Source organism: Stegostoma tigrinum, chromosome 2, assembly GCF_030684315.1.
Source record: "Stegostoma tigrinum isolate sSteTig4 chromosome 2, sSteTig4.hap1, whole genome shotgun sequence".
In the NCBI taxonomy this organism is placed as follows: Eukaryota; Metazoa; Chordata; class Chondrichthyes; order Orectolobiformes; family Stegostomatidae; genus Stegostoma; species Stegostoma tigrinum.
Genome location: NC_081355.1, coordinates 107016686 through 107030717, shown reverse-complemented (window position 1 = coordinate 107030717; position 14032 = coordinate 107016686). Strand labels below are relative to the sequence as shown.

Sequence of the window (14032 nt, the reverse complement as noted above, 5' to 3'; positions counted from 1 at the left end):
AACATGAGTTCCCTGATTGAAGCAGTTAATCTAGCCCAATCAGGGAGCCCTGGCTGATAGATATAAGCAGGAGTGTCAGACATTCTATTCATTCTGAGAGCTGCCTCTGAGGAAGCTGAATCAGGGTCAAGGACTTCCCACATGTAAATAAAGGGTGACTCAATGATGCAATGCCAACTTATGAGGAGTTACTTCAAATTTTAACTATAACATCCAAAGTTCAATGTATTCTAACCTAGGGAGTCATTCGAGTTGTGTTAGTCTCAAAAGTAACCCCCGCACCCTTCTAGATATTACTATTGACCACATTTGTGATGAATGTGGTGGCTCCTGATCAAATTTGAGCATTGGTAGTGTATTATTGGGTAGACTAATAGATGGTACTTCAGAGTGTCAGAGCAGGTTTGAGGGGCCGGATGGCCTCTCACTGCACTGTAAGGACTCTACGGTTCCATTCTGTGTTTCTAGACCAGGGTGAGTGAAGCAGTGTTGGCTCTGCTAGCATGAGGCAGCAGATACTAGATTCCATATGAGCTTCACTCTCATCTTGAACCTACTAGTTCCAGTTTTCTAGAGTGCTGCAAGTAAGTCAATGCATGGCCAATATGATGCCAAGGTATTTAGGTGTTGAGTGATACATGAGTTGTCAGCTGCCTAACCTCCTCCTCAGCCTTCAAATTAGAATGAAATGACAGTCTTGGCTGCATTTGGATGAATTCTCCGTTTCTTAAAGTAGGCTTCCAGATGTTACACAACTTTAGGTCTATTCTGGCCTCAATTACATTGGTAGTGAAAGAAACAGAAGTCAACAATATACACTTCACACCCATCTCAATAAAATATAGGTCTCCTGATATGTGAGAGTCCTGAGACTCAACAACACTTCAAGCTATCCAGATATTCACAGCATCAAAAGATACAAAAACAACAGGTAAATGTTTAATGATAAAACCAAGAATATAAACTGTTGTTATTGTCACACTTGTAAACATTTCAAGACAAGCTCCAAGAGAGTTTAACACACTTTCCATGATCAGAATATTTAATGGATCTTAAAAGTATTTCTTAGTCATTTGGTAGCATGAAACTTGAGTATTACTGAAGAAAGTCACATTTTATGAAAGTTTTTGTCATGGGGTCATCAGAACAATTTGCAAGAAATATTAAGGTGAAGGGAAAAAAACAATATTTGTACTGAATGAGAGAAGTATCCTTATTGTATGACAAATGGTCTCTGATTGGTCAAGGTATTGTCATGGAGAATAGACTGGATAATAATGACTGGCAATTAACACCCAAGCTTTGTTTAAATTTTAAAAGAGGCAGGATGAATATAATTGGTCAAGGCGTTCCCATGCAGGATGAACAAGAGATTGGGCTGTTCCCTGTTTTATTAATTTGGAATAGGCACAGTATATATACTGTGTATGAACTTTCCACTTGTAAAGCACAAGGCCCTGGGTATTAATGAAGTGATAATAGGAACTGCAGATGCTGGAGAATCCAAGATAACAAAGTGTGGAGCTGGATGAACACAGCAGGCCAAGCAGCATCTCAGGAGCACAAAAGGTGCTCCTGAGATGCTGCTTGGCCTGCTGTGTACATCCAGCTCCACACTTTGTTATCTTGGGTATTAATGAATGTGGCTTCCAGTGTATACAAGTGTGTACCACCTCACGCCCAATGAAAAATTTTAAATGGGTGGACATCATACATTGTGTTTATTCAATTTTATTTAGTTGTCATTGTCCAATCATAGAATCACATCTCACGTTGAACACTGTGTTTGAGTTTTGCAAAGATGGGTTGATGGGGTACAGTCAGTAAATTGGTTGCTGCAAACAGCTGATGAGAACTGCTGTTTGATATGTTCCATCAGTTTTTGGGAGGTATGTCCTAGATGCCTGCATCATCCCAGCACTAAAACCCATATATCACATTATTCACTTGTGTATTTGGTACAATATCTTTTTTGGCTTGATGACAGTATTCTGTTAGTGGCAAATAGTCAATTTGTTACTGAATAATAATGGCATAAAACAGCTGGCTTCTGCTGTTGCTGAAATTCCCAAGATATCTTATCCTCCAGGATTATTTAAGCATGACTGTACACTTTCCAGGGCCATCAGTAGCAGCATTAGACAATTCATGAGTTTGTACAATATACACTGAGAAGCATTGTCATCTCATATTGCATTAATGTTGTTTTCCCTTTACATTGATATTTTTGTGTATGGTCCCAGGTAATGTTAAAATTGAACAAGTCCAATCTCACAGTGAAAGCTGGCTTGATAGATAATATGTTCTATTTTGTAATTTTGATTACCATGATGGTAAATCACTGGACTTAATCATAAGAGACTGCCGATATGCTTATAATAAAAGAGCACAAGTTTATTACATATAAGAAAAGACAAAACATGGTGTATATACATATGTTAATTGTAATATCAAAAAGCAAAAAGAAAGATTAAACCTTTTTCCCAGCAATATCATTTACAGATTCTTTAATTTTTTTCCACAATTAATGAAAGTCAAGCATTTCCTTTTAGTGACTTTCTGCATATTCATCAGATTTGATTGTCTCCCAGCACACACACATAAGCTAACTTATTGATTTCTCTCATTAAGTTGTAAGAAAAACTCAAGGCTTTTTCCATCACTGTCTACCTGGACTGCTAAGACAGCTTAGAACATCTTTCCAGTTTAAATGGCCTGGACACTACCAAAACTAAATTGCCCCTTTGCTGGTATGGACCTATTTTTCAAACTGAAGTTGCTTCTGGCTTCTGCTCTCTCTTCCTGTAGATTAATGAAGTTCAATTATCTCACATTGTAGCTTTACTAATCATTTACTTAAATCCCAACATTTCTTCGAAGCATTTTGACCCACTGCTTTAAAAAAATGAGTTTTTGTTCCTTAATTTAAAAGAAGTCACCTTCACAGAACTTAAAGCCTAAAACCTATTTACCTCTAATCCAAACTTTCGTCACACTTATGAATATGTTGATGAATGAAAGCCAAATAGTCTCGACAAAATGTGTCATTTTAAAGCAATATTTCTCATTAGTTACATTGGTTCATTCCATTCTCACTAAGTTAAAAAAGCTAATCCATTTTACACTCTTAAGCTACTTGGATTGCTCAAACATTCCAAAAGTGTTGCTGATCATAACCTAACATGCTTTCATGCTGTGCTTTCAGTTGTTCAGCAATTTCTCCCAATACGTCTCTCTTCTTCTCTCAGAAACTTCTTGGAACTTACCTCATTGACCAACATTCCGATTATCTGACCTAACATCTCCTTAGGCAGCTCAGTGTCATACTTATTTTAATGATGCCTTGGGGCATTTTATTATGATGTTGATGGCCTCATGGTATTATCACAAGACCATTAATCCAAAGACCCAGGTAATGTTCTGAGGTCCTGGGTTCAAATCCCATCATGCCTGATGGTGAAATTTGAATTCAATTAAAATCTGCAATTAATAGTCTATTGATGACCAGGTAACCATTGCTGATCATCAGAGGGAAAAAAATGGTTCATTAACATCCTTTAGGATCGGAAATTTGTCATCCTTACCTGAACTGGCAAACATGTGACTCCAGACCCACGGCAATGTGCTTCACTCTCAACTGCCTTCTGGATAATCAGGGACAGATGCTCATTGCTGGTTTAGTTAATAATGACCACATCCCAAATGTGAATTCAAAAAAGTGACAATATAGATATAAATTGCTGTTGCTATGCTTAATCATATCTGAATTTAAAGACTTCAGTCTCATACCTTGATCATAACTGTTTTTGCTGTTCCCTGTTCACCAATGAGCAAAACAGCTTTTTCTTGTTTCATGATGGTGTGCATAAGAAAATCTGTGCGAATATTGTCAACATTTGGCACCAGGATTGATGAATAAGCTGGTACAGTGTCAGATGGATAAATATATTCAGGTACCTGAAATTGCAAACACACACTTCTCTTACTTAACTTATATTGAAAGTATTCAATTGTCTTACAATGCAACAATAATATCTTTCAGCTCTGTTCTGAATTTGCTCTAGGAGAAAAAAAATCATTAGCAGGCTTGCATGAACCTAAATCATCCCAGACTTGCAGTAACTACAATAACATGCCTTAAGCAGGTATAAAAGCTTTGCAGAGCTTGGACATTGAAGAAACTGGAATACTTGTGCACATTAAGTTTCAGCAGGTGGCCATAGTTCATGAGGAGCTTGAAGGAGATACACTGAACATTAAGTGATCTTTTCCATGGCTATCACAGATTACCTCTCAGGCGATCTTACCTCTATGGCCCTAGCTATACCTGCCTTTTTGTCTGATACAGAGAACATTATTTGCTCAGGACCTTCTCAGTTCCTCACTCCACATTTTTCTTTCCCAGCAAATTGGTGATTGTTTTAGTGCAGTTCCCATCAAATGGAAAACTTCACAAAATCTCTTTTAATTTCCACCCTTCTTTTGGTTTCACATGACACTACCCTTCCTCAGCTTCTCAGTCTACATTTCTGAGTGTAGAAATATATCAATATCTGACACCTACACCCAAGATCAACATTCACTATAAGTTCAATGATTCCCATGACTATGTTCACCACATTTCCTCCTAACCCACTTCCTACAAGAAATTTATTTCCTTTCTTCCCCTTTTTACATCAGTGCTACCAAGAAATCTATCTTTTACCAAACAATTTCATTCCACTGTGTTGGTGGTGTTGTTGGCCGTGTCTGTACCTCTGCTCTCATTCCTTCCCTTTCATTCCAGAACCCTTGTCCTCACCTTTCACCTCACCAGCAGATCATTACCCCTTCCTTTCTAGAATTTCTATCACGATGCCACCATCAAACAAATTTTCCCTCCACTAACAAAACTTCAAAGGGACTATTTTCTCCAGGATGCTCTGATAAATGTCTAAGTGAAACTAGGTCTCACTCCCCTTCCTTTTCAGACATAATCATCTGTATTTAGCTATGCCAATTTAGTTGACAGCACATTTACCTGTTAGTTATGGGGTTCAAGTTTCAATTCCTGCTTCAGGGTTTGAGTGCAAAAACCAAACTTAACAATCAAATGGAATGCTTCTTTGTTTGTAATATTGGGTGACTTCGAACTTGGGCATGTCTACTTCTCAGATAAAAATAAAAGATCGCAAAGCACTGTTCTGATATAGAGCAGAGGAGTGAATCCTATTATCTTGGTTAACATTTATCCCTCAACCAAACCATCTCACAAAAATAGGTTATCTGATAAGTATCACATTGCTATTTCTGAAGTTTAGCGAGTGCATTTTGCAGACAATAGTAGCTACGCTTCTGTTGTATTACATTATTGTACATTATTGGTTGTAAAGCATTTTGATACATCCATTTGTGAGAAGTGCGTTATATAAATGCTAGTCTTTCTGTCTTTCTTTCTCTCTTTCTTTCCTTCCTCTTATTTCCTCTTTCGTTCCTTTCTTTTCTTTCCTACCTTTCTTTCCATTCATCTCCAATATGCCTCTCCCTTCTCACAGTACCTTCTCATGCAAAACGCCTGCCTTTTTCATTTTTTCCCTTGCCACCATTTAGATCCCAAACACTGTTTGTAAATAAACTGCATCTTATTCCAACTTTGTTTAATCCAATGTAACTTACTCACGGCTCATAAGGCAAAAAGGTAGAGTAAAGGCAAAATGGATGATCACTTTGCACAAACCCTCTTCTCCATCTGCAACCCCAAAACTTCGGCTAACTTGTCATATGAGCATCGGAGTGGGAATAGGCCATTCAGAGAGACAGAAAGACTTACATTTGTACAATGCTGTTCTCACAAGTGGATGTGTGAAAATGTTATACCAGCAATGATGTAACATTTTGAAGTGTAGCGACTGTTGCAGGCTGCAAATAATGCTAGCCAAAATGCAGTCACTAAATTTTAAAAATAGTAATGTGATAATCATCAGATAACCTGTTTTCATGAGGTTTGGTTGAGGGATAAATATTGAGCCAGTCCACCATTTGATAAGCTGATGGCTGATATGATGTGATCTCAGTTCCACTTTCCTGTCTACTTCCGAATAGCTCTTGATTCCCTTGTCTATCAAAAAATATACCAAAATCTTCCTTGAATAATTTCAATGCCCTAGCCTCGACTAGAATTTCACAAATTAAAGCTCTCTGTGAGAGAAAAATCTCCCCTCAAAGAGAATACCTTTTCTCCTTAAATCCTACACCCTAACTGTGGTCTTCCCATTAGAAGAAAGCACCTTCCATATTTCAAGTCTATAAAGTCCCCTTTGGATCTTATATGTTTCAATATGTTTCATTTTCGTAAACACTATTGAGAATAATCCCAACGTGTTCAGTCTTTCTTCAGTCTTTCAATCCAGGAATGAATTGAATTAATCTTCTCTTAACTGCTTCTAATAAAATAATACCTTCTTTTCAAATAAGGAGACCAATTGTCCACAATTCTCCAGATAATCCCTTATTTTTATATTTTATTCTCTTTGCAATGAATGCTAACATTCTACTTGCTTTCTGAATCATTTGTTTTATCTCTTGATCAATTTTTTTGTGTTTTATATACGAGGACAACTAACCCTAACCCAGATCCCTCTACACCAGAATTCTGCAATTTCTATTTATAGAGTACAATGCTATAAAATGTGGAAACTAGGAGCAAGAAAAGGCCACTTAGTCTTTCAAGCCTACTCCTTCATTCAAGAGGTTGATGGTTGACACTCTATCTCAAAACCATATTCCTGTGCTTTTATCCCTTGCCTCTTGATGCCTTTAAAATGTAGAAATTCAGGGATCGCTTGCTTGAATATATTCAGCTGCTTGGCTACAATAGCGTTCTGTGATGGAAAATTCCACAGGTTCACTATTGTTTGAACCTGTCCATAAGACCATAAGACAAAGGAGTGGAAGTAAGGCCATTCGGCCCATCAAGTCCACTCCGCCATTTAAATCATGGCGGATGGGCATTTCAACTCCACCTCCCTGCACTCTCCCCATAGCCCTTGATTCCTTGTGAAATAAAGAATTTGTTGGTCTCTGCCTTGAAGGCATCCAACGTCCTAAATGGTTAACCCCATATCCTGACACTGTGTCTTGATAAACTGATAATGAGCTGCCTTCTTGAACCCCTGCAGTGCTTGGGATGTAGAAACATCCACAACAATTTTAGGAAGCAAGTTTCTAACAAACTCATGTGTGCAGATCTCTGCACACAGGTGATCCCTACCTTTGCCATGTTATCAGAATGACACGAAGATCCACTAGAAGCCATTGGCTGCAAATCTGACAGAGCCAAAAGACATGATTTTGCCTTCCAGGGAAATGGCAAGAGAGGTGATGAGAATGGGGATACAATAGGGATAGTTGGTCCTAGACACAATCTTATCTGCTTCTCAACATCTGAGCAATTAACTGTTGGCTAAGAGATAGTAGGAACTGCCGATGCTGGAGAATCTGAGGTAACGAGGTGTAGAGCTGGATTTCACATTTCTGAAGAAGGGTCTTGACACGAAACACTAGCTTTCCTGCTCCTCTGGTGCTGCTTGGCCTGCTGCGTTCATCAAGCTTTAGACTTTGTTATCTCAACTGCTGGCTAAGATGTTCACAGGAGACTTTGTTAACTTGCCATTAATTAAGGCCCTTAACTGATAAGTTAATGGTCAAATAAGGGACTCAACTCATCAAATCCCAATCAATTGCCTCTCTAGTGGGTCAAAAATGTGGCTAATTCCCCCATGTGAGAAGACCTGGTGACTTGCCTGATAGATTTAGGGGAGACACAATCTGGGGGTAAATAGAGGTATAGAAAATGGTAGGATCAAGGGAGTGCACTCTGAAAGTTAACCCACAAGCTTATTCCTGCTCTCCTCAAGTCCTTCTCCCCACTACCTACTTCTCCTCAACCAGAAGAAACAAAAGACTTACCTTTGCACTGCTGGATTCACCAAGGAATGTTCTTCAACCAGTGGGTTCCAGAACTCAGAAGCCGAAAACGTCCAACTAGATAAGAGATTCTGGCAACCCCAGTTACTGTGTTGAGGTCTGCGACAGGATGACATACTCACCTCACTTGTGTGTCAGCTCTTAATGATCTGATTGACAGGCAATTATGTGAGCTATCTCTCAATGGAGATGGTGTAGTGATTGTACTGAGGTCAGCCAGGTGGGCCGCATAGAATATGAGCTCCTTGATTTGGGCTGTTAATCTGGTCCAATTAGTGAGCCCTGGCTGACAGGTATAAACAGGATTTTCAGACATCCTGTCTACTCTGAGAGCAGTTCTGAGGGAACTGGTTCAATGTCAAGGAGTGTCCAAGTATAAATAATGGGTGACTTTGAGATGGAATGTCGGGTCTGTGGAATCATTTCAAATGGCATATTAGTTGTCAATAGTTACGTTTAAGTGTAGACCAATCAGTTTTATTTTGTGCATATACAGCTGCCAAATGTACACAGTAAAGACTCAAAAAAGGAGTCTACTCTGATCATATTGAGGCATCAGTGTTGATCAGGGCACAGGGTGAACTCCTTTAGCCTTTTTCAAATGATGTTTTTGTTTCTTTTACATCCTGGAAAGGTCAGATGGACCTCAGCTTATCAGCTTGCTCGAAAGTCTGTAGCTCTGACAATAAACTACACTCTCAAGTCTGTATTGAAAGGTCATTTTATATTAAGTGATCTCATCATGAAATAGAGCTTGAACACAACTCTCAGACTATGAAGCAAGATTGTGAACACTGAGTAAAAGCTGTAACGACAATTGTAATAAGAAAGTAACATAGCGCTTGTCAAGTACACATTTTCCCAGGTAATGACTGCTTTTATGAGACTATAGCTTTTTTCATGTTTTATATTGTCCCAACCTCATTTTCCACACTTTGATGCTGCTGTAGACCTGAGGAGACTACTAACGCAAAATATGCACTTTGGGTGCAAAGTTTCTTCAGTCTGTTGAGCAGAAAGGTAATGTTCTCTGTTTATGTATCAATAATTCAATTAACCACAATTGTACGAAACGTCTTAATTACAGCTTTTGAAAATTATTAAATACTAACTCTCTTTGACCAGTGCTCCCAGTGACCATCAGCACAGACAACAAATTCAAAGATTGTTTCTTCTCCTTCAGTCACTGGAAGCTCAAGTGGTGCAGAATGATTCTGCAGAAAGCTTTCCATTTTAGCTCTGTCATCTAATTCCAAAAGAGCTCCAATTGACCACATTGCAGCAAAAATAAATAAACGGGCAACTTCCTCTGTGCTCGGCTGCTTGTCTTCAATTCCTGGTAATAGGCCCTAAAAAAGATTTACATTATTTCATTATTTACTGGTTTTGAATTTTTCTTATGTTTGGTAATTTATATATTTTTTTCAAATATTTGGTGATAATGAAAATATTCCTTCTCTCACCAGGCAATTCACTTACCTGCAGAAGGTCAATGGCTTGTTTAATGTACATGCATTCCAGAATTTGCATTTTCGGCGTTACAGCAGTGAAAACAAAACTGATCAAATCCTTCAAAAGAGCAAATGAAATATTCTAAGTAATATTTGGAAAAGTACCAAGTGAAACGGGGATATGGTCATCAGAAATTTGTGAAATAGCTTTGTCTCAACAAAGAGAATTAGAAAACTGTACTGTACATTAAACTGTCATAGAATGAACAGACGACAGAAGAATGAGAAGTGGTGGGAATGTGAGAGAAGGCTTGAGCGTTGACAGTGAACAAGGAAATAGCTGCCTTCCAATGGGCAAGTAAGAAATTAGGGCAGGGTTAAATTGTATGTATGTAAATACATAGAGTATCATGAACAAATCTGGGAAACTGGAAGCAAAAATTGTTCTTTGGTGATAGGCATTGACAGAAACTTGGCTCAAGCCAGAACAGAATTGGTTACTTAATATCCTGGGTTATAAGGTTTTTCGCAGAAATAGGGAGGGTAGAAAAAAAATTAGAAGGCATAGCAGTCTTAGTTAAAAGTAGCAAGAGAATCCTTGAATGAACTGTTGTTCCTAAATTAAAATTAATGGGAGGATTGGAACTGAGAAAAATGAAGGGAGCAGAGATGTCCAAATAGTGGAGAGAAGGTAGAAGACAACGTTTGTATGGATATTATGGAAAACTGCTGGATAAATGGGTCGTGATAGCTGGTGATTTTAATTACTGAGGGTAGGCTGGAAAAAATGGAGAGTGTGGGGCATGGAAGAAGAGAAATTCCTGGAAAATGTACAGGAGAACATTCTGGAACAGCACATTTCCAATCCTACCAAGGTGCTAGATCTAGTCCTGGGAAATGAGGCAGGCCAAATGGAGAGCATCAGAGTGGGAGACCATTTAGGAAATAGCAACCATAATACATAAAAGTCAATATTAAGTTGAAAAAGGATAAAAATCATACAAGGCTTAAGATCCCAGACTGGAAAAAGACAGACTATAGTGCTCTAACTGTTGAAATAGAGCAGGTTTACTAGAAGCACATTTTTGTGGATAAAATAGAAGATGAAAATAGGAGACTTTAAAAGGGAAATGAATAGGATACAAGTAGTTTCATACATATGAGAAATAAATATGGGGTATCCAAAGTTAAGGTACTCAGGATATTGAGAACTTGGGATATTAGTGAGGAAATAAAGAAGAGAAAGGAGATATATGATGCATACTGGAATAATAACAGCAATTGAAATCAGGAACAATATCTCAAGTGCAGGAGACAGGTTAAAGTCGGAATAGGGAAGGCTAAGAGGAGGCTTGAGAAAAGATTAGTAGACTGTGCTACATCAAATAGTAGCACAATCTTCAAACATATTAATAGTAATAGACTATTGATGGACTTAGTGGGTTCCATAGCAAACAAGCAGGGTAAGCTGCTCAATGAATCAAAAGATATGGCAGAGGTTCTAAATGAGGAATTTGTTTCTGCCCTTGCCAATTTAGAAAGTAGTCATTATGGCCTAGCTGAAAGTATGAATTATAGCAATAGATAAAGAAGACATACTAAAAAGACTGGCAACACTCCAGGTACAGCAGTCGCCAGGCCCGGATGGATTGCATCCTGGATTGCCGAGCGAAATAAAGGAGCAATCTGCACGGCCATTGATAAAAATTTTCCAGGCCTCACCGAACACAGAATTAGTCCCAGGGGCTAGAGGATTGCAAATGTGATGTGGTTTTTTTAAAGAAAGGGGCCAAGGAAACTACACATCTGTCAGCTTGACATTAAAAGTAGGAAAACTGATGGAGGCCATGTTATGTGATAAGATAAAAAGCACTTAGAGAAAAATAAGTTAATACTGGACAGTCACGACGGCTTTGTCAAGGGCAGGTCATAGCTGACAAACTTAACTGAGTTTTTTGACAACGTGACATAGGCTATGGATGAGGGTAATTGTGTGGATGATGCACATTTGGACTTTCAGAAAGAATTTGATACAGTACCACATGGCAGTTTGGATAGCAAATTAGAAAGGTTGGGATTGATGGGTCCTTGTCAGACCCCATGGAAAGTTTTAAAATCAAGGATGGAAATGTTAATAACCAGATGTTCCATAACCATGAGATTTGTGTAAATCAGTGAGAACAGGGATGGGGTGGGCAAAGGGGATTTGATGCATGTTAGGACGTGGACAGCAGAATTTTGAATGACTTCAGGTTCTTGGATGATATAAGTGGAATTTCATCAAGAAATGTTTTTGAAGAATTAAGCCGAGAGGTATCAATGGCACAACGAGTGTGCCAATAGCAGATGAACTGATGAATGGCAGTGTTGGGTGGTATTATAGAAATGAATTTTATAAAAAGTAGTGACCATAGATAATTTTGTCACTCTTCCTGATACTTGCTTGGAGAATATTTTTGTTCAACCATGGGTGTCAGGAAGACAGTCTGACAACATGGAGACCATGAAAGAGTTGAGAGAGGTAATGTTAGTGTAGATTTGAGGGCAGTATTGGGATGAGAAATGGGAAGGGAAAAAGGCAATGTTCTTGGGAGGCCCCAAGATTATGACAGAGAAGCAGCGGGAGAATTCATTGCGGATGATCCTCTAACTCCAAGTGGACAGCTAAGTTTGCAAAAAAAGCAAATTAATCCCCATCTCATATGTGTGGGCACATATATATTAATGTGACAGACATGAATATAGGCAGTATGAGTGGCAAGTTTGCAGATGACACAAAATTGATGGTGTTATAAATAGCAAGAAGAAAAGCCTTAGACGAGGGGATAATATAGATGGGATTGTCATATGGTAATTTTATTCTTTTCTCTACAGATGCTGCCAGACCTGCTCAGTTACTCCAGCATTTTCTGTTTGCATTTCAGCTTTCCAGCATCTGCAGTTCTTTATTTCTATTTCAGACATCATGAAGGAGCTGTATAAGACTTTAGTAAGGCCATGGCTGGGTATTGTGTGTAGTTCTGGTTGCCACAATAAAGGGAAAATGTGATTGCATTAGAGAGGGTACAGAGGAAATTCACCAGAGTGTTGCCTTGGCCGGAGTGTTTTACGAATGAAGAGAGATGATATAGGCTGGGGGTGTTTTCCTAAGAGCCCTCCAAAAGGCTGGTGGGGTACCTCATGGAGTTTTACAAAATTCTAAGGAGCATAAATAAACGAGATAGGAAAAATAATTTCCCCTCCGTAGAGGGGTAAATAACCAAGGGCATAAATTTAAGGTAAGAGCAGGAGGTTTCAGGGGTATTCAATGAAGAATTTTTCATCCAGAGAACAGTGGTATGTGGAACTCACTGCCTGAAAGAATGGTAGAAGCAGGAACTATCATTACATTTACAAAGTATTTAGATGAACACTTGGAACACTGTAACAAATAAGCCCACGGACCAGATGGAAAATGGAAAATGGAACTAAAGTGGATAGGTGTTTGCTGACCAGCACAGACATCATGGGCCAAAGGTCCTTTTCTCCTGCTGTATGATTCTATGTCATCCAGCTGAATAGCAATAGAGAGGCATTGGAGGAGGACAGCAAGTTGTATCACGTCAAAAGCTTCAGACAGGTCAAGACACAAGAGATGCGTTCATTTTTATTTTTGTCCCAGTCACATTGGATTTCCATAACTTATTGAAACTTTTGGCTTAATTGATAATATTAAAAATACATTGGGTGTAAATCAGATTAATTCTTGCAAAGCACTAGCTTATTTTAACTGAAGTTGAACATATTTAGTGTTTACATTAATAAAACTGAAACAATGAATACCTGGAAAACATCATCAAAGCAGTTCCAAAGAATCTCTGACTGTGCAGTGGGTAATTTCTGAAGCCATGCTTTGAGTATAGGCCTCCAGTCAAGTACTGATGAACTCATAAACACCATGCCATTTCGCGACACAGTAGCTGGAGAAGCATTGTCAATGTTATGAGGCTCAAAAACAATTTTACAGTTTGGTGCCATTGGGATGCGATCACCATTAGCTAATGTGAGAGTTTTGTTGTCATCTAAAACAGAGTTAAGATTCTCAATCCAAATGGCATCAACAGGTCCATCCAATACAATCCATATGTGTTCTCCCTGCAAGACAAATATTTTGCAAGATTTTCCCTGTCAATAACTTCCCATAAATAGATAGAAATCTTCACAATTACATTACCCAAGTATGCACAATGTACGTCTATATATGTATAGTTAAAAATTTTGGATGTACATGCCCTTCATTTTCACAAACTTACCTTGCTGTTGTTATGATTTTTTGTTACAGGTTTAGATTTCCAAGTTGACCAAGTCAGACACAGATCAACTTTAAAATATAAAAGATGGTAAAGATATTTTGGAATGGTTTATTAAAATAAAAATCCATACAATTGGGAAGAACTGGATAGATGCTATTGCTAGGAGATGAACTATAACTTTCTATCACTTCTCTATCAACTCATATCATCAGTCTTTAATGTAATAAAAGGTCCAAATGCAATTCACTCTTCATTGACCAGAAGCACTGTCAAAATGGCAGGTTTTAAAGTGTCTTAAAGGTGGAAAGAGGATGAAATAGAGAG

General features: G+C 38.3%; 1 protein-coding gene across 4 annotated transcripts in view; it reads right to left on the bottom strand.

The window, feature by feature from the left end:
• The window catches only part of dnah5l (dynein, axonemal, heavy chain 5 like), a 384422-nt gene that overhangs the window by 163649 nt on the left and 206741 nt on the right, over positions 1-14032 (bottom strand). For all 4 annotated transcript variants that reach the window (XM_048552307.2, XM_048552297.2, XM_048552277.2 and 1 more), the window contains 4 exons: positions 13239-13550; positions 9445-9534; positions 9078-9314; positions 3790-3957 (listed from right to left, as the gene is read on the bottom strand). In XM_048552307.2, coding sequence (XP_048408264.2) covers positions 3790-3957; positions 9078-9314; positions 9445-9534; positions 13239-13550 — 807 coding nt within the window. The remainder of the gene's footprint in view (positions 1-3789; positions 3958-9077; positions 9315-9444; positions 9535-13238; positions 13551-14032) is intronic.